Here is a 27,465-nt window from a genome sequence, read left to right on the forward strand (position 1 = left end):
GAAATGCTTTATTTATTCTTTATTTATTTTCTGTAATAAATTGATGAAACAAGCAAAAAAAAAAAAGAAAATACACAACCGCATAGCATGTAATCTCGTATCATATATCTGTCAGTAATTATGATTGCGCGTAGTTTTGACAAGTACACACACATTCATATCAAATATATTATACATATATCACAGCAATAAAATCTCCAATTGGTTTTTTTCTTATAATATCACAAATTATAAAAATAATGGAAAAATAGCTTTTTTAAATCCTTTACGATTACAGTTGCATTTGACAACAAAGAACGGCAATTTCTTTGAAAATTACATTAGTCCATGACGCTGTCGATGACGCATCAAAGATATACCGCGCATGCACACCAGACTGTTACATGCTCACGGGTATCAGGCCTATCCTTGACTAGGCGTCTGTATGACGGTGTCCAGTCAGTGGTAAACCGGCGTTGGTTATCAGACGTCGGCTGAAGTCGGCCGGAGTTTCGTTTATAGATGCGAGTCAATGCGAGTCGAGTGTCGGTCGATACACAGACGTCGATTTCGTAGTCGTAGTACATGACACGTGGGCGCGAGAGCTGTCATTCATAAAACCACGCATTATACTTGTGGTAAAATGTACCGTTTAGACCAGAAGCTGTGTAGGAATTAACAGTGACGGTGGTGCATTGCTTACACGGTTGCCGAAAAGTGTGTTGCCGAGAAGCGCATGTTGTTCACTTCGAAGTTCGATCGGTCTGAGGACAGATGGGAGAGAGTCCTTGAAAGGGGATGCTCTGAATCGGTGTGTCAGTGCGCTTGTACAAGGTACGCGCTACATTTTATAGTACCGCAATACAATTCGCGTCGATGCGGATGCTGACGCTGCGGATTTAGGAATAGCCGCGGAATGTTCGGAAGTTTTGCCGTTCCATTATTTGTCGATGCTTTTGGATGTTGATATGAAACAGGTCTTCGCTAAAGAGAGAATAAAGTATCTAAGAAGCATCGCGCAAATGCTTCGTGTTTAGTCTCGAAATCGTAAAAAGAAAAACTGTTTGATCAATAAATAAATAATATGTAGGAAAAAACATACTTGACAGATTAAATGATTATATTTGTTATCGCAAATTTTGTTTTTTAATATAACCTAACCTAACTATTTACTTAAACAATTTCTTTAAACATAAACTTTTTCTTTAAATATCTGTCTCAGATAATTTGAAGATATATCTAGCAGATAGATATATTTATAGCACAAAATTTAATGGAAAAATATGTTTCTTTGGAATTTAAATTTGTAGTAAAAAATCTATGTCAATTTATATAAAAAAGTAACGGTAAACGCAAAACGCTCGGTGCAGGCGTGAACTCGTGATAGGTATCGTGTGCAATCACGTATTGTCGACAACCATAATAATTACAGTAAACGGAAGCATGAGCTATCGCGAATACACGCCGCGGCCAAGGACCGTCGTTAACGAAGCTGATTCAGTATATGTAAAAATAAAAATAACTGGCTAACGTAAAACTTCCGCAAAATTTTTTTCTGTCATCTCATGACGTAAGCGTCGATAAGAACCGGTTTGAGAGAAAAATTCGTAACAGTTAATTTTTTGGCGACTAAAAAACATTTCTAAAGGTCGGAATGACTTATCGCTGTCTGCCGTTAAAAACACTAGGAAATCTCCAGTACGCGATGTTTCACAACACAATTTATCTTTTATAGATATGAGCATTGTGCATTCTCTTGATTAACTCACCTTGTTACAGCGTATTACACGCACTCGCATGCAAAACACCACATTAACTCGGCATGCAATTTTTCCGTGCGTGTGTTGTTATTACAAAATTCAATCAAAACAGTTTTCCATATAAATGGAGAAGATAAAAAGAAAATAAATAATTTTGAAAAATTATATTAGATGATATAATGGAAGTTTTCTGTGAAAAACGGTGTATCGATTGAAATTAATCTTTAATTGAATCAATTTATTAATTAAACATTAGAAAACTTAAATAAAAGTTAACAATTCTTAAATAAATATAATACATTTATTTATTTATTTACTTATTCATTAATTAGGAATAGCAATCATTGTATGACTACATCGTGAGTGCATGTGGATATTATGGATAAATAAGATGAATCTTTGAATATTGATGATGCGAGAAATGTCAAGTTAAATAGCTGATTTAAATACTGCACACGTGAATTGTACGTGTAGGCATCCGCGTTATTGCTTGGTATTATTTGAATTCGACGTTGAACTTTAAGATCTTCGAATTTACGTAGCAAAAAATTGCAAAGAAGGTTATCAGAAACGGTTTTAACGCCCTGATAAAATTGATGATTATATTTGCACATAAGTGCTGTAAGATATATTTGGCTGGCAATTGAGGTCTTATTTATCGAAAGAGGACATTGATCCACCCATTTCGTCTTTCATGTGCGACCGAGCAATCAAAAACCATTAGGTACACGCCTCATGGGCTATTGACAACATTCGACGATGTATCACTTTTTGTTCTTTGGAAGAAAAAACATATTGACGACTTCATCGCGACTCAACGCTGTCATCTTCTTTCCGATAAGGGATTCATCAGTACTATCCGACAGATAGAACAAAGTAATGTACAAAATAATGGATAATATTTTAAATATTAAAGTTTATATTTTCTATTTTCGCGTAAGTAAATATTTATTTTCTATTAAAAAAAAAGGTATCAAATTAATTTGTAAAACACATCTGATAAATTTTTTCAATATACCAAGAAAGAATCAAGTCACGCGTATCGCGCAATCAATTAAAATATTAGTCATACTATTTTTAATTACTCTCTCTCCTTCTACTCTTTTTTTTATCATGCAAGAATTATATACAATAAAAGTTTTTGATTGACACTGCCCATGATGGTATATCGTCACGCAATATGTGAAGCTTTATTCCTCTTTCTGTCGCGTAGGTCTTCATACGATAAAAGCGTAACCGGCGCACCTTTCAGCAATGTCGTCTCCTAATTGGTCCGTAATTAAGATGGGCGCGCCTCTTGTTTTTTTTTTTTTTTTTTACTCACTTCTTTCTCACGACCAAAAATCATGCTCGTTCTCATTCCCGGAATTGGAAGTTGTTTCGCGAAAATTTTCGGACACTGCATTTAGTTTCGCCTGCCTCATCGAAATCTATCGTACATGTGTATGCAAGACCGCGCGTCAAATAACACGCAAAATTAAACAGTATAATGAATGCATGTTCGATTACAATAATTATTTTAATGAATTTAATAGTTATTGACAAACGCTAACAATTGCTGCGTGAAGTTAAAACAATTATCGTTCTTTACGTTGCGTATAAATATAATTTTATACGTAATCGTATCAATATCGATATCACAGTTTTGTTCGTACCACGCGCTGTGGGTACTGTGGGCAGCTAGCGTGACTGCTTGGGGAACGTGTAATGTGAAGTACACAGTGATGAAAACCGGTTTATGTGAAAAAGACCCCGCTGGTCTTTGGAAGGTTCAGCGCGATCGTAAAACGAAGGGCACAGTGCGGAACGTTCGTCAGCACTGCGTCTCTTGATAAAACGAGGTTACATTGTGTTTGACTGCAACAGCGCTTTATCGATTTCGAGAGAGCCTTGCATTGCGTAGAATCTCGAAACAAAAATCATTTTTGTAGATGTGCGCGCGATTTCTTATTTAGGTCTGTCCGTTTTTTTTGTTTCAGGGTGAAAGGCCATTCAAGCAGCTCGAGACATGACGAAGTACTGGCTGAACGTGGCCCTCCTCAGGGTCGTTCTACCAGTGATTTTAGCCGGATGTGAGTCCCATTTATAAAAACCCCTCCTCTTATTCTGTTTTTCTTCCCGTATCATATACATATGTTATGTACATAATGAATAGCTTATACACATGTTTGTAGTTTAGAAAAAGCAAAAAAAACAAGTGAGCAAAAACCTGAACATAAAAAATATCACATCTTGTTACACATAAAAAATGCAACGTTATATACTTTGCATAGCAATTGCATTTCTTTCTAATTGCTACGTCAACCGATTTTCTCTTTCACTGATCTTCGCAAAAAATTAGAAGCGCAATTAACACTCGGTTTTCTCGATCAAAATACGATCATAATAGTTGACTAGAAAGAGAATATATTTAAAAAATAAAAATAAAACGTAAAAAATATGTAGTTTTAGGTAAATTGTTCTTTATAAATATTAATTCTGCAAAAATACGTATCTGAGTTTTAATTCGTGTCTATTATCTTTTATTTGCATACAAAATATTTGATTAGTTTGTTTATTATTACGATATCACATATACACGAAAAAAACAAATAAAACGTTTATATCTTTTGCTGTAAAAAGTAGATAAGAACCAATCATTACATATGAAATATGACGTAACTAGTAAGTTAAAGTATATGTTTTGCCAATATAAAATCACATTTTTTATTTTTATTACAAAAAAACGTCTTTGTACAACGATAACATGCCTGATATCACACTGGGTGACATCATACTTAAAACTAACCGTTATCTCTTCTCGATTATCATTTTAACAAATTGGCTAAAACCTAGAAAAATAAAAAACACGAAATAATTATCTTATCATGTATCGTAACAAAATACTAACCGGAAATAACAACTGGAAATAGAGATCGCATTGAACAATTTGTCGACTTGGATATTTTGATCTGTACAATTAGCATAGTTAGGATTATATCAAGTGATATCTGTGCGATGAAAATCAGAAGACATATAAAATTCCACGATATATATAAATATCTTTGATGATTACGTGTTCATTATTTATACCACGCGTCTTTTCTGTTTCCTTCTCTATTTTTTATCGAAAAGATTTATATACAAAACATTTATACAAAATAGAACATTTTATTTTACTTCTCCAAAGCAAATAAGTTTATTATAAATATATATTATCTCTAATAAATTTTTCTAACAATATCCTAATTTTTATGTGCCAATTTCTTTCTTTTAATACTTTATCAATACGGAATAAGTTATGAGAGTTTTTTTTTTAAATTAAAAGATGTAAGAAATTGTAAAATTACTTACATTTTGCCGAATAAATTGTTCCATTGATCCAGAGCTTATTTATCGGCTAGAGAGTAATGCTGTCATCGTTTATCACCGCGTTATCATCTCTCGCCAGATGTTGAATTATTTATACATGTGTATATTATATATTATTTTACCATTCTTAATAACTCTCTACATGTGTATCGTATTGTTTATCTCTGTTGATAAATATACGTCTAAGATTACTCAAATTTTTTTGTTTTATTTATGAATTTACAATATGAAAAAAAAAGAAAAAGTATGAAGCGAGACAAAACTGGACGGGACAAAAATATATTTTCGTGAATTCCACATTGATATCACTGACACGTGTCTCTCTTTCTCTTCCTGAGTGGTTTAAAGAGCGTTCTAAAATTAGGAAGCAAGCATTTGAACCCGTATCTCTGTATCTTATAAGAGTAAGATTTGCTAACATTGTCGAAACAAACATTTAATCCTAATTTATAACATAAGCGTGCGATTTTAAAGTTTTTTTATTAGAGAAGTGTCATATTCATTTTTATCTTATCTGTAGATTATCAGAATACGTATTATTTTACTGCAAAATTTTATAAATGTAAATTTTGCATTTGTTTTTATTTCTAGTGACTAAATATATGAAAAACTAACAATATTATAAATTCTCATTATCTGTTTTTTTTCTTTTTTTAAGAAACACTAAATTTAGCTATTTTTGTTTAAAAAACAAATAATATCTAATAGGTAAATCTCGAAATTAAGTTAAAATAATGATATATTTTGTTAAAATAATATCGTAATATTTATAGAATAACGTCATATAAATTACATTATTACACGAGAAAAAAAACTGATACATATATATCCAATTTAAAGATAAATCATTTTATTGCTAAGATAATTACTGTGAAAGTTTGTGATGAACTTTGCTTGGCAACAATACAATGTCGTTATTTACGAGTGTTGAGCAAATATAACACGCACCACGAATAGAATGAGTAAGTTCACATCGGCGACTGAGAATGACGTTTTTGTGTGAACATCTAGAAACAGAAACGAACCGCGCGCATTCTATGTGTGTTACATCTATCTGAATAGATAAATAACTCACGCTTGTTTGTGAAATATTCGTAACGCTTTTTATAACGCAAAAGTAATTATCGTTAGCAGACTAATCTCCTTATAATGATTCGCACTAATTATACCACTACGTATAGTATGTACGCCTTAACTATATACTGGGTGATCATGTAAGAGCAAAGCATTCTTGTAAATGTTTTTTACGTTAATTAATTTATTTAAAAAAATATGTTACACCAAATATATAAAATAAAACAAAGATAATATAATAAACAGTACAAAAATTCTTGATTAAGAAGATTTTACACTATTACGCAAGAAAGATAAATATGAATTAAGAATAAAAAAGGTAAAAGTTTCTCTTTGTGCCTTTTTTTCTTCTTTCTTTTTTTGTTCTCCCTTTTTGTCTTTTAAAAATGTTCGAAGGAGTAGAAATGTCATTTCGTAAGTAAGCACATTATTATTGATCGCGTGTCGACTAATTCCGAGTAAACGACCTTTTCACAAACGTGGAAATGACCATTATCGCGATGTCGTCAAAACTTGCGTGTGCTTTTATGTTGCCTTACATCTTTAAATTTTCATATTATCGAAAGGTTATTCTCTCAATAAAACTTTCAAAGCAAAAGTAGGGTAAATCACTTTATATTTGAAACAAGAAGTAAACGCAAATTTTCTAAGCTATTTTTAAATGTATTTTTAATATTTTGTTTTTTAAAATCGTGTATCTGTAAATTATGATTCTATATAAGATTTATCCGTTTCTTTACAAATGGCTGGATATTTCTGAGATCAATTTGTTTATATATGTTTCTGTTATTTTTTTGAAAAGAATTGTGATATCTAAAACCATTTTGATCTTGCAGGTACAATATGGCGACCAACAGGATTGTCAATCGTGTACTTGATTCTGATGTTGTATTCTCCAATGGTTCCAATACCGACGCACAGAACCAAAGCAGGCCACGCAGATGTATATCTGAAGATCTGCGTCGGTCTAGCTTTTATTATAGCTGTAGCTCAGATCATCTTTCACATTGTTCTTCTGTCACTGCCGCCATACGGATACTTTCTGCAAAACTGTAAGCGCAACGTAATAAAGTATTGCATTACCTGCACAAACTTTTGCACAAAAGAGTGTGTAAGAGTTTACATCTTTTATATCTAAGATATACATACTATATATATTATTTATATAAACTTTAATAAATGTTTGTGTAGGCGAATTTATAGAGAAGCTCTTCAGACACATTGGCTTTGTCAGATTAGATAGCGCATCAGTATGGGAAGTGTTTTATTGGCTGGCGCCGGAATTCATAGTTTTACCTACCGTGCTCATTGTGTATTTTATATGTCGTTTCCTTACGCAAAAACGTAACAACGATGAAGAGAACGAGCCGTCGCTTCGCCAGGAAAATAATTCTCAGCGAAAGAAAACAGAAGATAGAACTACAAAGGTATGTTGATAGAGTTGAGCAACAATTATGTACGCACACATATCTAACAATCATATATGTAGTAATTGTAAAAATTATTTAAAACTCGGACTTGACTTGAACAAATTTACATGTGACAACGCGTTTCTTGCAAAGAAAAAAATCAATATCTGTAACCGAAGATAATCGACACCTACGTGCGTCCACAATTCAGATAATCAACTTCCTGGGACGTATCGGGACCTACGTTGTCCTAGCATCGTTATGCTGCGCCGCGGCCCTGAAACCGTCGATAGAAGCGGCCTTCTACTTTCTGGTGTTTCTCGGCGCCGCCACGTGCTGGGCCTGCAACAGAGATTTGCGAAAGGGTTTCGCCGTGATCTGCAGGATCGTTATGGTCGTTGTGATCGTACATATCTTGGCATTGCTTGCCTATCAGAATCAATGGCCGCAGGAGATCATTCCCATAGACAGTCCTTGGTCGCGTTACCTGGCTCTAGCTGCGGTATATCGCACCAACTGTACCGATCCGAGAGACGTGGAGTACACAACTGACGCCGATTGGCTGACTTACGGATACGCTTTGAGACTCTTTTGGCTGTACTATGTCCTCGCGTTGCAAGCCCAATTTCTCAACAAGAAACCGGTAAATTCACACGCTTTTTTACTTATTCAAAAAAAAAAAATTATAACATTCTAAAAATGGCGATTTCTTCACAACCGCCACAAAGAAATAAAATTAAGCATATAAGAATATGTCTAGATGTTAGATATTGTTAAAATAACGAATTTGTTTTTTATTATTTAGAATTGTTTTAGTATTAGAGTAGTATGGTTATAATTCTACAATTAGAAAATTACAAAACTCGTTGTGTGTGTCTCATCTATTATGAAATAGATACAGGTGTTATTTTTTATATCAAAGGAAATATGTGTGGATATAATTTCTATATAGAAAAGAATCTCTGTCGTATTATTCTAGATTGATAAAAATTTAGTGGTGTGATTAATGTTGGGTGATTTAATATAAGCATAGAAAGAAAGAGATAAAACTTAATTAAATATATCTCTGTGTACTTTTATTGTATAGAAAATGACATTAGAAAGTAGTATAGAGATGGTATATTTCTCGGTATAAAAAAATTATAAAGCTTCTCCTGACAACTTGAGTATATTTTCCACTTGGAGGCTTTTATTGTCTCAAGCTATACGCTATTTGTCTATATAACGTAATTAACCCATGGTTAAGGAATAATTAATTAATTAACATGAGTATTGCAAATAACGGCTGATTGTCTAACAAGAACTAACTTACATTTCTAAGTGCTGGCGCGTGGTCAAGCTTTTTAAACTGTCGAAAAAAATGGAATCGCTAAATTTTGAGTCGCTACTTTTTTTTTGTAAAATCAAAGAAGTAATAGTAATTATTAGTTTATTTTACAAAATTATAAATAAATAAAGTAAAGAATTTACTGAATTTGTAAAATTTTCAATTTCATATACTTTTAGCGATTCCTAAGTCTAAATTTACTAATTTGCGGAAGATTTTTGTGGAAAATATCCTGCTTTTACTAACGAGGCGTTACAGGCAAAGGAAGTGAAACTATTAGGCGGCAAACTGGAGAATCTGGACACTCCCTTGTCCAGGCACGTGTCCATCCGACGCAGGACACCTTCCCAAAGATGGCAATCGGCACGGCGTAAGGCTCGCGTAAGGATTTATCTCACATGAGCCGGACTTGATATATGATTGATGTTTTTTCGTATTTATGATTACACGTTTTCTTTTTTGTGAGCTATATTTCAGATTCTATTTTGCTGATTTATATAACACAAAATGTCAAAAGACCGTATAAATGTTTTTCTTTCAAGCCAATTTCCCGCTTGTTCATTCGCCTACTTTAATAAGAGCGTTATTTTTTGACTTCTTTTTCCAAATTGTATTATTTACAAATATTGCATTTACAAATATTGTTTTCTATTATTTGACATTTCAATTTTATAAATTTTGCAACATTTTCAGATATTTATATATTTTGTTCATTTTATTACATAATATATTTTTTTGTACTTTTTGTAATAATATTTTAATTATTTGACAGTTTTTTAAAAATTTGTTACAAAAATCTCATAAGTACTTTTGTTTTATTTCTGCTAATTTTATTTGTATAGCAAAATTTTTATATGTTCTTGTAAAGCATATAACGCCTGCGATATTGTACAATATTGCATTTTGAGCGATTTTAATGCAGATAGCTATTGATGTTAATCACGCGGCTTTGTTTATCAACAATTTCTGTCTAGATTGTGTTTTCTTCAAGAAATGACTTTTTTTTTTTTAAAAAAAAAGTGTCTCGCCTGTGTTTTAATATACTCTCCGTATTCTTATTTGCTGTCGCCTTCCAGATGTGCGGTTGTTATTTAAATGCTGAGCAAAACCTTTTCCGTTTGGATGCTGCTATGTTTAGTTTGCCATTGTTTTAGAAGCCGGTCGTAGATTCGTCGTTGCCAACGATCGACGAGCGAACGCCTGTACGTATATCATTTGAATTACGCATGATTACTTATTTTTTTAACAATTTATTGGTTTTGCGCATGACATAAACGAATACAAATAAACTTCGTCAAAAATTTGGGCAAATATGGCATTTCGCATATTTACACAAATAGACTTTGAAATATTTTACATACGCATCCACTATTAACACATTATTTTAGCAAACATTACTAAATTGGTGAAGGTAAAAACAAACACACTTTCTCGCATGAGTTGACAATAAATTATCTATCTATAAAGTAGAAAAATAAAAAAGTACTCTGGTTTAGTAAACGCAATTTAAAAAAAGACGTAGAGGAATAATAAGTTTGTAGAAATAAAATAAATTGATATATATTGTACTGTTATAAATATTTCAAAGCTAGAATCCTCGATTTGTTGACAGCTGATGCGATTTGGATCTGGAAGGACGGGGCTTCTTCAGGATTCCACTACCGGAAGTATTATCGTCGCTCAAGATGGCCATCAAGATGATAGCATACAAATGCAAAGTCTTAGTGAAGGTGATTAATAATAAACATAAATGTAAAACTGATTCTACTAAATAAAATACAAACGAACAAAATTTAATCAATAAATTCTGTAAATCAGGAGCGCCCGATGACACACCAGGTATCGTCGAGCAAATAATCATGGCAGTGTTTTCTATTTTCCAATTAATAGTAAACTCATCGTACCTTGCTACGAACATAATAATGATGGTAAGTGTTGAAATGTATAAAACCGAACGATCAAATCGAAGTTATCTGAGTCATCTTTATTATCTTCTAGACATGGAGTATAATGTATCACAGCTGGACAACGTTCGTTTTACTTCTGTGGGCTTTGATTTTATGGATGGTTCCCAATAAACGCGCTTCCATGATGAAGTGTTCGCCCTTCATCGTGTTCTATGCGACTCTTCTGCTTCTTGGACAATACGTTTACAGCATGGATTTGACTGACGAGGAATTGCCGAGAGTGATAAGCGGTGTCACTATGGCCGAAATTGGCTTCAGTAAAGCTGACGAACTTGGTCGCTGGCATTTAATAGTTAAGGTATAACGTTGTTGTTGTTAGGTTCTCTTGCACAGATAAAATTTATATACTTAAAAGTATATTCAAAAATTTATAAGAGAGAGAAACAATTTGTATAATTGTTTTATTTATTTGCAGTGTTTATTTATATCAATGTTTTGGATTACTATGAGACAATACATGGCGGAACGAAAACGGCAACGACGATCTTCCACCCTGAGAGATATGGTGGCGCCGTTACACGTATCTGTTTCGACGGCTACCACCGCCATGAGTCAAGATGCGCCGGAAATAAAGAGTAAATTTATGAAAGATGTCGGAAAACTATTGAAGAATTTATTAACCAAATTCTGGATTGCTGTAGTAGCGATTATGCTATTTACCAGCGGTATTACTGGCGAACGCATGACGGTATTCAGAATCGTTTACATGTCGCTGTTTCTCGTCTTCGTCATCACGTTTCAGGTGTGGCGTTTGAACCGTGTAGATCAATATCGAAAAATCAAAATGTACTTAACTGAAATGTGTAATTTTTGAGTATCGCGCAAATTTCAGATATCGTGGATAGCATGGAGAAGGATGATGTATGGGTTCTGGTTAACTGTTATCGGATATTCAATTATTATGCTAATCCTTGTGTACACTTATCAGTTCGAGAATTTTCCGAAATATTGGGACTATATCGGGATAGATCAAGATTTGTAAGTAACAATTATGTTTAATCGTTGTCTCGTTTTTGCATTCAGTAACAACATTTATTTGATGTTTTTCAGACAACTGGACTTTGGATTAGAAACATACGCGACCAAAGATCTGTTCGTAAGGCTGTTGACACCGACGTTCTTTGTCATCATTACAGTGCTTCAGATCCATTATTTCCACAAAGATTTTCTCGAAGTCACTACCATTGACAAAATTGGGTGCGTAACATACATATCATCTTACAGTAACAATGTTTATGAATATCTTTATCAATTTTTAGATCAGAAAGCCAGTTTAGACGCGCCAGTCTGGGACATTTTTCTGATGCAAATATTCCGATATCCTCACCGACAGAGGAGGTTACACTCACTGAAGACGAAAAATATACGAAGTATACGTTAAAACAATTAAAACGTACGATCTTTTTCTCTTATTGTATTTATGTATCGTTAATTATTTTTACGAATTATTATCGTTAACGGAACGATTATGTTTTTTTTTTTTTTAATTGTTTGCAGATATGTCAAAATTAGAGAGAATCGCGCTCTTTCGAAAAGTGACGAAGCATCTGGTAAACTTTTATAATTACGTCTGGCTTTTCCTCGAGATACATATGCAGAAGATTATTTTTGTTTCGTTTATTCTTCTGTGTGTCGACGATGTAAGTAAACTCGTTGGAATTGACATCACGTGCATTATATAAGATTCACGGGAATATGTCGGATAATAACATAAGTGAAATTTGTTTTAGGTATGCGCTATAAATTTCTTTTTCATCGTTGCTGTAGTCGTTACGATCAATTTCAAAAGAAACATGCAGATAACAGCAATTAACGTGATGGCCTCGATAATATCGATTCTGATGGTCACTAAGATGTTATATCAAATCCAGTATATTCATCACGAGAATTGGAGTGTCAATTGCACTGTAAGAAATTCCGAAAAGAAATTTATTTGTTTATTCTCATTACAAACAGTTAAGAGAACATTTTTTTATTTTATAGTTTAATTTGATTTATTATCTAAAATAATTACAGAGAAATGTTAACGAAGATAATCAGCAATACTCGAGCAATAATACTGAATACAACATAGCCGAATGGTTCGGAATGAAGAAAGTGGATCCGGGAAAATTGTCTAATTTGCTGAAAGGTTACATCGGCATCGTTACTGTGACGACCTTCAGAAAAATCATCAGAGTCCGTCAATGGTTTTATCGTCATAGTAAGGGACAGTCGTTGGAGACTCCTCTAGTGATGTTCCCAAGTATTACCAGAGCGGATGCCGATAAAGGAGTACCGGAATGCTTGAAGTTCTTCTTCAACTACGGATTCTATAAATTCGGTCTCGAGATGTGTCTCATCGGGATTGTTACGCTAATTGGCACCAGACTGGACTTTTATTCCGTCTTATACAGTGTCTGGTTGCTCTTGTTATTCTCGTTGAAGAGAAAAACCGTGGCGCGAATCTGGCCTTGTTTCAGAGTCTTTGGCATAATTCTTTTGCCTGTGCAGTACGCTATTGTTGTGGCTCCGCCTTCGTGGCTTTGTATAGGTAAGGCAATTTTACGTACGCGGGTAAATAACTCGAAGCAAGTAACTCTGATAACACAATTGCCATCTGTTTTAGAATATCCGTGGAGTGATTCTGAAGTAATGAGGAGATTGCAGGAATGGATGTATCTCCCTGATCCCGATTTTCCACCGAATCCCAAGAAACTGATTTGTAAGTTTTACGACTTGAAGCTAAACTAACGAGGTAACTTGTAGGTGTTCTTATGCGTGTTTTCTCTTGCTTGTTTTTGTTCTCAGGCGATTTTATTTTATTAATGATGATCGTGCGCCAAAGCCTGGTCTTCCATATAGAACAACAGTCCCTGCAATCCGGTCAAGATTTCGTGGCCGGTCATAATTATTCCGTTTTCCAAGATATGGAGAAACCAAACTTCGTGAATCCCGTAAAGGATTACGTGTCGCATATACATTCGTGGTTGGATATATTTAAACGCGGTAGCATGATGAGTCTCATGTGGGTGACTCTGTCAATTATGTTCTTGGCTGGAACGAAAAGAACAAATCTCTTTTCGCTCGGCTACCTCATAGGAGCATTTATATTTCTCTGGCAAGGAAGCGATTTTTACTTGAGACCAATGAAGACCATCTTGAAATGGTGGAACTTGCTGATCGGTTATAATGTTATCGTCATTTTCTCGAAGGCTTTACTTCAGGGTGTAGGTTGCGTTCTCATCAAAGAGGTAAGTTTCGATGATATTCTCAAATTCGAGGTTTCATATATGTAGTAAAACAATTGCGAGAAATTATAAGACTATGTGTGTAGGTCGAAACTTCAGCCTGTTGGGTGGTGCAACTGCTGGGCATTGCATGCTTGAAGAAGTTCAAAAGCGACATAATATTGGATCCAACCAAGTGTATTGTTCCAAGTGACGACATCGGCATGGTCTGGGACGGACTGTGCTTCAGTTTCCTCTTGCTACAGAAACGACTCTTCAAGAGCTACTACTTCTTCCATATAGTCGACGAGACGAAAGCTATGAGTATTTTAGCATCTCGCGGGGCGGAACTACTCGAGGAATTGAATCAGAAACGCATAGAAGTTCAAGAGAATGTTGAGAAAACTGTTTTAGAAAAACTCAAGTTCAAGATGGACAAGATCAAGGCCAATCAGCAAAAGATACAAGGACCGTCTTACAAAGAACCGCAGACTCACAAAGTCGGTAAGTCAATCATTTTAATCAACATCTTTAGTTGTGAAATCTTAAACAACATCGAAACAAATTATATTCTATCGAAGCTATTTTAAGATATGTATCAAATTGTCGGAAAGTTTTGAAATAGTTAATATCATGAATATTACGAATATCTTATAAACATATATCCAAATCAGAGTAAACTTGAAAAATCTCTATTAAAACCAACATTCCCTCCATGGATATCAGTCTGATCGTTCTCAGATCGTTCTGCGTTAACGAACAATCTTCTATCACTGTTCCATCGTCCATTCGCAACATATGCAACAGATGTAATATCCAACGTATCTGTGTCTTTAATGCGTCAAAAAAGAAGGACAGGCGCCGCTGGCGAGAACATCTAGCGCGAGTTCTTGCGTGTCCTCGGGTCACACACCACCGCAGGGATATCAGACGCCTCTCGACGAGGACGATGACGAGCCGCCTCCGCTGACACCACGAGCGGCGTCTTTGTTACAGGCGCCCACGCCTAATTCCGCCGTCCTGACGGTCAGTCTCGAGGGTTATCTCGAGCCGACACGCATCTCGTTCGGCTCGCCGCCCAGCAGCGAGCTGAACCCTCGTGGACCGTCGCCGGACGAGACATTCCCGGTGTTCTCACCCCCGCCGTACGATCGCGGCGCAGCCGACCGTTCGCTCACTTCTTCCATAAGACAACATCGACGTCAAACCAGTCTGCCGGTCAGGCCGTCGTGGATAAACGGCCTGCACACTCCACACCAGTCGATCTCGACGACGTCTCGTTCTCCGCGCTCGCATCACACCTGTAATCACTCGTCGGCAACAATATTCTCGTCGCCAATGTGCTACGATGTTCTGTACATATACGCTTCCTCACGCCCGCACGTCTAGGACTTACGCGAAACACTTTACGTTCGATATTCGTCTGGTTTTATTAGGAGCGATAAAATTCTGTTAGTAATGTCTATTTCTCTTGAATAGTAATGAAATACTATTCTGTATGATAAGAACGTATGACTAAAAATGTATATTTTTGCCATTAGCAATGACTATTGTACATAAATATTTATATTTGCAGGTCAGTGTTGTGCGTTTCTATGTGAAGAGCAACTTTTGTGTGTCTTACGTTTTTTAATTTTATTTTATACTTTTTTTATAATTTTTTGTACTTTATAGATATATTGTATACATATATAATTCTCTTTTTTTGTTGCTATAATTACTCTTTGGGGGAAAAGATCGGGAAAAATTATTTTTGTAAAATATATATACAGTTTTTTATACATTTGGTTTTTTAGAGACTTTGAAAAAGTCTTTACTCGTGAGAATGTTTGCTCATGTAAAATACTTGTAATATTGTATAATATTATATGCTCTGTACTAATATTGCTCTTTCTTCAGTTTTTATCTTTATTTGATGTTTTGTGTTTTTTGTTAGATGAACTCTATCCGAGAACACGGCCGTTGTACAGAATTCGTGCGCCGAAGACCAATAGAGAGGGTAAATGTATATGTTTTTTTACAGCTGGGCATTGTTCTCACAACTGATCCTGTCTCGATAATTTTTAACAACCGATCCCGATCCTGTTCTGATGATCCTAAATTTATTTCATATTTTAACTTGTATATAGGTGTATAGTCTGCCAAATATACATGTACAGTTTGAAGTAGTTGTTTTATTGATAAATTACATTTTTATTTAATGATTTATTGGCTTTTACACGTCTGTCATGCTTTATTTACAGAAATTGTAATAAAATTTATATTAAATTTGAATGTAATGTTCAATACGAGAGCACTTTTTTCTATAATTATCTGTGCATAGCTTTGCTTATGTGTTAAGCATAAATAATGATTTACTAAGAATCGATCATTCTTTTTACATTTAGCAATCAGATCGGGCGACTATTACATGTTCGACGATCTGGATGACGACGACGTCACCGATTTGATACCCGACAGCGATACTGAGAAGAGGGAAAAAGAACGACGTCGCGAACAGGAGCAACGGGGAAGAAGAATGACCGTCTCGGAGGTACGTAAATACAAAGTTGTGAAAAAAGCAGTTACAATTTTGATTTTTCAAGGATTCCGTACTCACAACCGAGTATAAACTTCAGTGTGATTATGCTGTAAACGTTTTTGATTCACATGTATAATGAAGGTTTTTATTTCATTATATAAAACCCACTAATTCTCTAATTAAGATACACTAAGGTTGATCGAAATTATCTGGAGAAATTTCAAATATCACAAATGTCTAAGTAATTCACTCGTATATAAACTTTTACCTCAAAAGTTAAGAAACTAGAGATATGTGCGCGCATGCAGATGTGTGCAAATCTATCGGAAGATTTTTTTGATATTTTTGAAATTTTTCCAAAAATGTACTTTTTACTGAGCGGGCTCACTTTGAAGAGCCAAATAATAGATCTCTTCGACGATTGCAACTAAAATCTCTGTGTGTCAACATTACGGCTGCCCTCTGTATATAATGTATCTCTCTTTCATTCTCTAAATCTACCACTCGGGGTTCTGTCAGCTCCCTATTTTTTTTTTGTCTTTCTCTCTTTCCTCTCTTTGAGGAGAGATCACGCAACACACGCCCGGCAGGAAACGACGCACGAAACCGATCAATTTGGATTTAATAAAATCCTAAAGAATTGACGCGTAAGTCTCCTTGCAGTTGATGAACACGCTGCTTAAGACAGACATTGAGATCGCGACGCACGTCGCCATGTACGGAGGGACCGAAAAGGACGCCCTGAGACTCCGACGTAGAAGCGTACCTTTGACACGGAAGAAATCGTCCATGTCCTATCTGAGCGCACGCTCCGAGACCGACACTGCCATGGCGACTGATGTGAGACATCCCCTTTCCTTAAAACAAAAAAAAAGAAACAAAAAGGCTGCATGATCGCTGCAGACAAATCATCTGCGTATAAATTACCTTTCTTACTTATGTACATAATACTTCGTCTTCAAAAGACTGTTGAGCAGATCGCGCTAAAACAAAAAAAATATGTGGTTGATTTTTTCTTTGAGGGAGATGTACAATAGTAATTTACGATATTGTGTTTATTTCACACAACACACACATTAGACATCACATCAGACATTAAAACAATAAATTCCTCTTTTTACCTTCCTGTAACGGGAAAAATCGACTGCAAAAATTACTGTTATCAACAAAACTTGATTATTGGCTATTGCTTTTTACAAAACGTTCTGTATTACTTCTGTGCTAGTACGTTCTTTTTTCGTACCGTTTTATTGTTGCTTTTCTTCGCAATAAATTGAGTAATCTCTTTAGTTTATTTTTTGTTTTGTATTTTATCGCGATATCTTAATTTTCTTTTTCTTAACGACTCACTGCAATTCAATTATCTCTTGCAATAACATTGCTCCGCACTTGTGTAATATTTTCTTCTTAATAATTAAAACCTTTTTTCAGAACTTTTTTTCTATGATATTAATTTCGTAGCTCAAATTAAATCTTAATATATTCTCTTTACTATTAGTGTGATCTTAATTTTCTAAATTCCAATATATTTTTTTTGCCGATCTTTTATACTTTCTTATTTAGCAAACATGACTTATAACACAGTAATAACACGCAAGAGAAGATAACAACAGCGTGTTTTGCAATAATTGCAACTGGATTACTCGCTTGCAACGCTAGTTCTTGACGGTGTTTCTTTTCTTCTCTTCTAAGCTCGCGGCTTCCGTAGAAGCGATATTGGAGAAGCACCTCTGCTGTCGTCTCTCTGCTGTCGTCTTCGCATCGTTTCGACGTTCTATTTAATTTTTATTAATTTTTATGTTGTGTAACACTGCAGATCTATATATGGTGAGGCACTTTCTTCGTCGTTGGTGTATATAAAAAACATACGAAGACCAGCTTAATTCACAATTTTTATATTTTGTAGCTGTTGTAATAATCACGCTTATTGTACGCTTATTGTACAGTAAGAGTATACAAATATAACAAGCAGTATTAAATAAATAATTTTACAAAGATTACTAAGATCTTGATTATAATCGAAAACTGTCGATATGAAAAACACAAAGTGTTAATTTAAAAGTTACAAAATGTAAGAGAGTATGTGAACTCAAAAGTGATATTAAGCGAAGGTACATGTTAAATATTTTATTGTTGTACGATGTATGCAATTTTTTCGACAGATTTGATTATTTTCAAGATCGCGAACTTAAAACGCACCGCACAGCACAGATTTGTTTTTTTTCTTTTAACATACAAAACTTATCGTGAAATTGCTTAGGGTCCCGATCGAACGAGTCTCACTTCGGTAGAGATGGAAACGGAGAAAGAAGCCACAGACTTGGCCAAATCGCCGGAACTTTCGGACGAAGAAGAAGAAAGAGCGGAAGACAAGAAAAGTGACGAGGAAAAAGAAGAACAGAAAAAAGTTTCGTTTTCCACGTACCTCAAGTTTCTATTGGTGATGATCAACAGCACTCTAATTTCGATGACGAAATATTTGAATCGATTCTCCCACGACTATAGATACATTCGCAAAGTTTTAGCGAAAGAGAAAAAGACTCTCAAGGTATAAATCGTTAGTTGATAAAATAACTGAAATTTGTTCTACAAAAATAAAATTTCGCAAATTGTACAGTACACATTTTCATTAATATTTTACTGTTGTTTAGGCAAAATCAGATTTTAGAATGGGAATGCGATTAGGCATCAATAAAATGTGGCAGCCAATACCTCTGATGCAAGAACGGTAAGTTTCAAGTAAATCGAACTTCGTTTTTATAATCGCACAACAACGCATTATAATTTACGTTAAAGATTGAGAGGTTGTAAATTCATTATTGAATTCATAAAAACTACTATCTTGTTCTGCAACGTAGGGAAAATTGTATTACTTATTGTTTAGTTACAAGGAGCTTTCATGGGGATATTATTACTTACTCTCTTGCTGTAATTCTTCAGCTTTTCAAATCATCAGCTTGTACATATTTAGCTGCGTAATTTGCAATTTGAACCACTCTTTTTCTCTCTGTATACGGTTCTTTTCGAAATTTAAATATGCGAGTCTGTTCTTCTTACAAAACGTCGACTTCCTTGTAAATATCAAAACACATTTATTTTTATTTCAATTATTACTAAAGTTTCTTTTAAAATCATTTTGTGTAATAATTTGTTTCAGTCTTACTGCACATGTGTGTATCATTTTTATATAGTATAAACTAACAACAACTTTAAGACATTTAAGCATTAACGTCACGCGACAAAGAATTATTATAATTTGATTTGGTGTTTAATGTTGCGAAACATATTTCGACGTTAGGTGGTGTAAGAAAGCACTTGTTTACTCTTGCTTCTTTAATATCTTATTAGATCTCACATTAGCAAAAAAAAGCAAAACTTTAATGCCGATAAAACTGTGTAAGTATAAAAAGCAGAGAGTATTAGGAATTACAAAATACAAAAGATTACACGTAGATGCTAAATGTAGTAGTAAATGTGCTCGCTGTAACAGATCGGCAACAAATGGCAATACGGAAGAACCGTTTGATCCTGGTGAAGGTCCGAGTCAGCCGCGACCGCAAGAAGAAAGGTAAGGGCTTTTATATTTTGCGTGGAATGCTTTAACAATTGCGAAGTTATTAATATATTACGTTTAACACACATACACCTTAAAGATAAAGTTTATCATGTCGAATGTGTTTTATTCAATATTTTAAAAATAATTTTTAAAATCTCAAGCAATCTCCAATTTTATTTTGTTGTTTTGTCCGTTGTCATGTTAAGATAAAAACTAGCTATCGTGTCTATTTGCAAAAGCATGATTGTATCTCGTATTGTTAGATTTTGTCTGTGAATTCTCCCTCGTAGTTCACAATTTTATTTTATAATTCTATTTTCTCTCTAAGCTACAGCTTGTACATTTTTTCATATAATATATAAAAAAATACAGTATATCATTTGTTTGTTACGACGAGCTACAAATTAAAAAAAAAAAATCATTTATTCTATGCTTGAATATCTTCCGCGAAATCCGAGTGTGTTAATCTGCGGCGAAAAGATCCGAACCGTGTTAGGAATTACGAGAAAATCACGTATGTAGCTGAGATCGATGATGTCCGGCAGCATGCTATACGCGTGGTATCGAAAATATGTGAAGCAATTCGTGGATGATGGATCGGATCGCTCGCCGTAAGTCTTATCTCTGTGATACACTACAAGAGAGTATAATTACATGCAGATCACAACTCGATGCATGAACATCCTGATGTGATTACTGTTTATCTTGAATTTTAAATTATTTTTTCCTTATTATTATTATATTCGCCGCTTGTCCATACGATTGTGTACATACATGGGATTGCGTCAAACTCATATATTGTAATGTCTTAGGATTTTGATTAGAATTTTTTGCGTTCGACACATATATGTACGAATTAAACGTAGAAAGAGCGTCGTGTTGTTTGTGTCAGGAAAGGGAGCTCGTTGGCAGTGCCGCACATCCGAATCCTGGCGCCGAGTTTGGAGCGAGGATTGGACATGTCCTCCTCCAGGTACCGATTAGTGTGTCGTGATATCTCTCCAGGCCTATCTCGATGTGCTTGGCTCTTTTACTATTTTGAGCGCGCTATTTGCACACGCCTTGTCTTCGCATGCGGCACGTCAGTTCACCGACTCTTTTTAAATACTCAATTGCTCGCGCAAATTTTTATTTATTTTTCGTGTCGTGGTTTTTGTGTGACAAGTCTTTTGAGAGCAAAAACAAAAGATCGTTTCCTGACACGACGATCATGGCAACAGTCGAGAAAAATTGCAAAATGAATATCCGCAGTGTATCCGTTCCAATTGTCGCGCACAGTGAACGATAAAAAAAAAAAAAAAAATCAACAGCGTTCACTGTGCGCACTGAACATTTGAATGTTATACTTCAATATTTCCGAATGACGTTTTAGCTTAATTTTCAGGTGTGACTTCGTGGTTCCTGAAATGGGCTTTAAATGTGCTTTTGATATCGATTAAATCACAGAAGAAAGATATATCTGGATTTTACTTTACACCTTTATATTGTTTCACGCGACATTCGTAAATGTTCAATATTTGCTAGAAAATGTCGTACTAAATAAATAATAATGTGTATTTCGTGTTACAATTATATTTATGGCATATATTTGAAAGATCCATCTTTCTTCTACGATTTTGTATTGATCAATTTGCATTTCCCATCACGAAAGTATAATTAACTCGAGTATTTTGTGTATGCAGCACATTTTTCTCGCAAGCTTTGGCAGCTCAACAAGACGATGAGATCGGTGAGCTCTCGGAGATGGATCAACCACCTATTATACAGCTGGCTGCGTCTATCTGGTTCGGAATCCTAGCGCATTCCAGTTTGCTCTGTTACTTCATGGTGTTTCTTCATCAAATTAAGAACGCGTCCGTACTTTCAACGCCATTGCCACTCATGGTGTTCTTGTGGGGTTCTCTGACCATTCCGCGACCTTCCAAGACCTTCTGGGTGACGCTAATCGCATACATCGAGGTACGTGCAAGATGCATGTTCCTTCATGTACATCCGCATATAGAATCGAATATTCCTATTAAGAAAAATTGTTGTTTTCAGGCTATCGTTATAGTAAAATGTATTTTCCAACTGGATTTAATTGGTCAGAAAGTTGCGACAAGCCGTCCGTTAGAACCACGAAAGATTATTGGTGTTGAGAAAAGAACCGATTACGCTCTCTGGGATTTATTGCTGTTGCTTATGTTGTTCTTCCATAGGTACAAATTAATATTAAAAAAAATACATACAGTAACATAAATACTGTATCAAAAATAAATGTTGTATAATCGTGACTCGTTATAGATTTATGCTAAAATCCTTGGGCCAATGGACGGCAGCGTCTTTACCGCGAAAGATCATTCCTTCTCAGTTAACTGTAGTATCGAAACCGCCGTCTAGCAAAGAAAAGGAAGAATCCGATACGCAAGAAGAAGTCGAGTACGTATCAATTATTGCTAAAATTCGTGTGACGCTTAAGTTGTAATTTTTTTAGCTTTAATTTTTTTTTAATTTGACTGTGTCATATTTATTCTCCAAGTGCTTCGGACGTAAAGACGTCTCAAGAGCAATCTTCGAGCGTACATCCAACGGATAACACAGATGTTTCATTGGTGACCGATGATAACGAGAAGCTCGTAGTTGTGCAAGGAGAAGAAATGCATCCGTATACCGAGTCATTTTCGAAAGCAATGGATATGACGTAAATAACTGTGTTAATCTGTTTTATTTAAACACAAACATACATGCATATTTATCAAATTGAACGAAAACATAGATATTTAATTTAAATCACTCTTTCTGACTCGTCAGATCTAATTGCGCTTCCGAATTTTGCAGTGTCAATAAGTATTGTGAACCGATGAAGACTTTCTTTATAAAAATTATCAATCCAGCTGGCAAGGAGAAAACAAATGTTTACGCCTACATGTTTCTTTGTGACTTTTTCAACTTTCTTCTGCTCATCTTCGGATTTTCGGCGTTTGGAGTGAGTTACATTTCTTCTTTCCACAAAAAAATTTTTTTGAGAGTTTTTTTTTCAAAGCTGTTAATTTATTTCTTGTTTAAATATTATCACTAATATAAGAGATCTGTTAGATTAAATAATTTTGTTCACAATATATATTGCAACTTGTGTTTCGTTTTTATTTCAGACTCAACAAGGCGACGGTGGAGTAACGGCTTATTTGCAAGAAAATCGAGTTCCCATGCCTTTCCTGTTGATGTTGCTATTGCAGTTTGCTCTTATAGTTATCGACAGAGCCCTTTTTCTCCGAAAATCTATGGTGGGAAAATTAATTTTTCAATACTGCTTGGTATTCGGTGTACATCTTTGGATGTTCTTCATTTTACCGAGCGTGACAGAGACGTATGGAAATATTCTGCTTTGTATCTGAATATTTATATTTCACATATGTGCATATATATCTAAATCTCTAATGATTGCAGACAATTCAACAATAATCTTCCGCCGCAAATATGGTACATGGTAAAATGCTTCTATCTTTTGTTGGCCGCTTACCAATTGCGACAAGGTTACCCAACACGAATACTGGGTAACTTCCTCTGTAAGAAATACAGCATCGTGAATTATGTTTTATTTAAAGGGTTGGTACAACAAAATTCGTCGCAAACAAAATGTTTACGTCGCTCCTTTATTAATAACAACCATTGTTATTAGATTTATGCTGGTGCCCTTCCTTTTCGAACTTCGCGCAGTGATGGATTGGATTTGGACTGACACATCCATGACTATAATGGACTGGTTTAAAATGGAAGATATCTTCGCTAGTATTTATCAGATCAAAGTAAGTTCTTTATGTAATGCACTATCAGAGAGAAGACTGAGAGCGGCAAGTGTTTGCACTTGGAGTTTATAGTTACTAAGGCCGAGAATTTTTTCCGAACTAAAAAAAAGATTTTATTAGATTTTTCTAGCGGAAAACCTATTGCAGTTTTTTGTATGGCCGCTCTCAATTGTTTCTCTGCTGGTAGTATGTTTTCAGTGGAATACAAAATTATATCGCACAGTATTTATCAAGTACGTAATGCCAAAATATTAAAAATATATATGAAATTGTTTTTTTTTAGTGCATGCGTGGAGTCGAATCAGACTTTCCGCAACCGCGGGGAGAAAAGAAGAAACAATTGAGCAAATACATGGTAGGCGGAATCGCTTTGCTCTTCATAATCGGTTTGATCTGGTTTCCTTTGCTTCTTTTTGCACTCGGCAGTACGGTCGGCAAATCGAATTTGCCGTTTGACGTATCTATGAAAATACGAATCGGCCCGTATGAGCCTATTTACTCTATGTCGGCTCAAGGCAGTTCTATTATTCAATACACTGAAGAGGATTACAAACGTCTCACAAACATACCAATTTACACGATAGACAAATCAACGGTTACTTTCTTCGAGAATTATGTCCATTCTGACGTAGCTGCAGTGAGATTCAGTGGCTTCTCAAGAAAACTTTGGGCTATTTCTCCACCCGACAGAGATAGGTTTGCTAAAAAAAATTTTTTTTTCTAGAAACTAATTTAAAATCTAGAAAGAGAGAAAACATTTAAAACCACAGAAATATTTTATATTAAACAAAATTAATAACATCTGTTACGTTACGAGCTTTTGATAAATAAACTTATTGTTTTTAGATTGAAAACCGAATTAATTTCCAATACCACAACAGTAATTATACATGTGGAGTGGACAGTTTCAAGAAAAACAGATGCCAAAGACGCATCCGGAATTACCACGACGGTTCGTGACATAAAATTGCCACCATACGAAAACGGGGTATTCAACCCTGTGAGGCAAACATTGGCGGACATGTTAGGCGACAGTCCGAATGCGGCAAATGCAACCATAGTGTTAAAACACGCTTTTCCGAAATTCCTCAAAGTCACCGCCAGAACCACCAGTATTGTTTCGCAGTTGATGGAATCGCAGCGTGAGAATTGTAAGCGTTATTGCTTCACACGAATTTAACGCAACTCTGAGAACAAGTAAGAAAATTTATTTAAAATGTAATTTTCAGCGCAACCGCAAGCCGACAACGATGACGAAAACGACGACAAAAGTTATCTCTATAGAAATCTCACTATTCACTTGTCTGTGGACAGAGAATGTTGTGCCCATCAACAGTGGTGGATAGTTCGCGAAGTGTGCACGGACGAATTTTACGAGAAAGTCTTGTCCATAGTGCCACTGAACGATTGCAAATACGTTATGATGTTCCTCTTCAACGATAAGGCTTTCCCTGAAGGTTTAAGCTTCCTTAGTGGATTCGGGTAAGTTCAGTTAATAAATAAGGTTTTTGGAGAAGTTTGAAAATTAAGATTACGGACACACGTTTTTTTACTTTTTTTAAACTGTATAATTCTTTGATTAAACAAATCAAATTCATTGCGAATAGGATTTTGGGTTTGTACACTACGGCGGTGATAGTCATAAGTCAGATGATGCGAAAGATCGTCAGCGATATGGCGCCCAAAATCATGTTCGACGACTTGCCTTACGTGGACAGAATACTTCGGCTCTGCTTAGACATTTACCTGGTACGCGAAAGTGGCGACTTGTGCCTCGAAGAAGATCTGTTCGCCAAATTGATCTTCCTCTACAGATCGCCGGAAACATTGATCAGGTCAGATCTTCTACACCTGTTTCACTTGTGAATTAGATTTATTGTAAAATTTTGATTATAGAAAGAATTCTCTTGACGATTATAAAATGCGATTATAAAACAAACATTATTTTATCAGGTGGACGAGACCGCCCGAAGAAGGTGAGCGAACTGATAACGAGGATCAGGACGAAGAAGAGGGAGAAACGGAGCGAGAAGAGAGACAACGAATAGAACAATCTCGTCGTGACTGAGTCGTTGAGAAAACGAAAAATTTTTCATAAATGTTTCGCACACGTTGCAAACATTTACAACATATGGATAGTTTTCCTTTTCATAATCAAGAAAAGACAGGAGTTTTATAACTAAAGTCATTTGCGGAAATATATCATCAAAAAAAGGCGAATTTAGATTGTTTTAGATTGCGCGAAAAACTAAACAGTTTTATGAAGATCAGATTTAAACCTGTCTATTGATAAAAAAAACTTATGTCGTTTACAAATGTTTGCGTGTATTGCTCTCTTTTATTAATATATTATTTCATTGTTTTTTTCTTGAGAAAGAGAAGCATTGTTTAGAGCGCACATACTTAGAAGAATTCAAATAAAAATTCAACTCCCAGGCTTTTGCATTAAAAATATTTCCATTCAAGTTTCGAGATTTTTAATTTTGTGAAAACTCTTTCCAGTAGATTTCATAAACTTTCTGCGCCGTGTTAGATTATTAAAAAAAAAAAACATAATGTGTGTTAATATATGCGGAAAATAATATCGCTTATTATAAAGTTTAACTTTTAAATACGATACACAAATGTGTGTGTGACGTGAGAAAAATCTTGCAAATATTATACATAAGTTATCAAGCGTTTTAATAAGACAATTTTGTCTCGCAGAAAAATCTCAGGAAAACTCGGCATAAATTTATTCTGTTATAAACATTAATGAAAACTGTTTTCCTATTGCAGAAATATAGAATATATATCAGAGTAATTTATATATATTGTGAATGTTCTACACATAAAAAATAATATATATTTAGTGTATACTTAAAATGATATATTAAGAGAGAGAAACAAATGTGTCCAAATATTATATAAACGTGCGCGTGTAGATATAAAAACTTGAAAAATATATTTACTAAATATACGCGTATATATATAAACGTCTATTTATATGCACAAAAATTTGGTAGCAATTAATTATTAAATTATTGTTTTATTTTATTGTATTAGAATTAATTTCTCATTAATTTTTCACAAAATAGCGCTATATGCTACATGTTTATAGAAATATATTGCCGAATATAAGAAAAGCGCAATTATGTTCAATTTTTGCTTTTGTGTAAAAGTTTACATGCTTAATATATGTTTGTGGGTCGCACATCAAATATATAACTGTGCGATATTAGATTATAAATTTACTGCCAAGAACATATTTTCTCAATTTTTTTATATGGTTTTTAATTACAAATGCATAGCATCATAGTGTCGGCTATTTTGCCAAAGATGTCCATACATACATTTTACATATTTAATAAAAACTGTATCATAAGAGAAAAAATATATATGTAATGTGTATAAAAACATATCTCAGCTCAAAATAATTTTGCTAATATGTTACTTGTCAAAATTAAAATGTTACACGTCCTGTTCTAAATACTCCTTTTATGCGTGCAGGGAAAAATTTAAGAGTGGTTATGAGCGCATTTTACGCG

The 27,465-nt window shown here is 34.6% G+C and overlaps 1 protein-coding gene across 7 annotated transcripts; it reads left to right on the top strand.

The window, feature by feature from the left end:
* Window positions 1-445: 445 nt before the first annotated feature.
* LOC109851932 (piezo-type mechanosensitive ion channel component) lies at window positions 446-26,790 on the top strand. Of its 7 annotated transcripts, XM_020422558.1 has the most exons (39): window positions 446-813; window positions 3,719-3,811; window positions 7,001-7,216; window positions 7,356-7,591; window positions 7,785-8,216; window positions 9,159-9,281; window positions 10,058-10,102; window positions 10,513-10,630; window positions 10,719-10,828; window positions 10,899-11,165; window positions 11,283-11,609; window positions 11,700-11,845; window positions 11,918-12,064; window positions 12,127-12,260; window positions 12,365-12,507; window positions 12,598-12,774; window positions 12,884-13,400; window positions 13,476-13,571; window positions 13,658-14,100; window positions 14,184-14,580; window positions 16,013-16,075; window positions 16,464-16,609; window positions 17,261-17,437; window positions 18,858-19,145; window positions 19,249-19,325; window positions 20,088-20,165; window positions 21,836-22,112; window positions 22,194-22,351; window positions 22,437-22,571; window positions 22,672-22,833; window positions 22,971-23,118; window positions 23,285-23,499; window positions 23,580-23,738; window positions 23,812-23,938; window positions 24,222-24,634; window positions 24,785-25,089; window positions 25,168-25,420; window positions 25,546-25,773; window positions 25,892-26,790. In XM_020422558.1, the coding sequence occupies exons 2-39, from the start codon at window positions 3,748-3,750 to the stop codon at window positions 26,004-26,006; spliced, it is 7,662 nt and encodes a 2,553-aa protein (XP_020278147.1). In that variant the 5' UTR covers window positions 446-813; window positions 3,719-3,747; the 3' UTR covers window positions 26,007-26,790. The 7 variants fall into 7 exon arrangements, with proteins under 7 accessions (XP_020278147.1, XP_020278165.1, XP_020278199.1 ...); XM_020422576.1 differs by lacking the exon at window positions 20,088-20,165; XM_020422610.1 differs by lacking the exon at window positions 17,261-17,437.
* Window positions 26,791-27,465: the final 675 nt, after the last annotated feature.

Source organism: Pseudomyrmex gracilis, unplaced genomic scaffold (genome assembly GCF_002006095.1).
Source record: "Pseudomyrmex gracilis isolate BER0280 unplaced genomic scaffold, ASM200609v1 scaffold_1, whole genome shotgun sequence".
Classification (NCBI taxonomy): Eukaryota; Metazoa; Arthropoda; class Insecta; order Hymenoptera; family Formicidae; genus Pseudomyrmex; species Pseudomyrmex gracilis.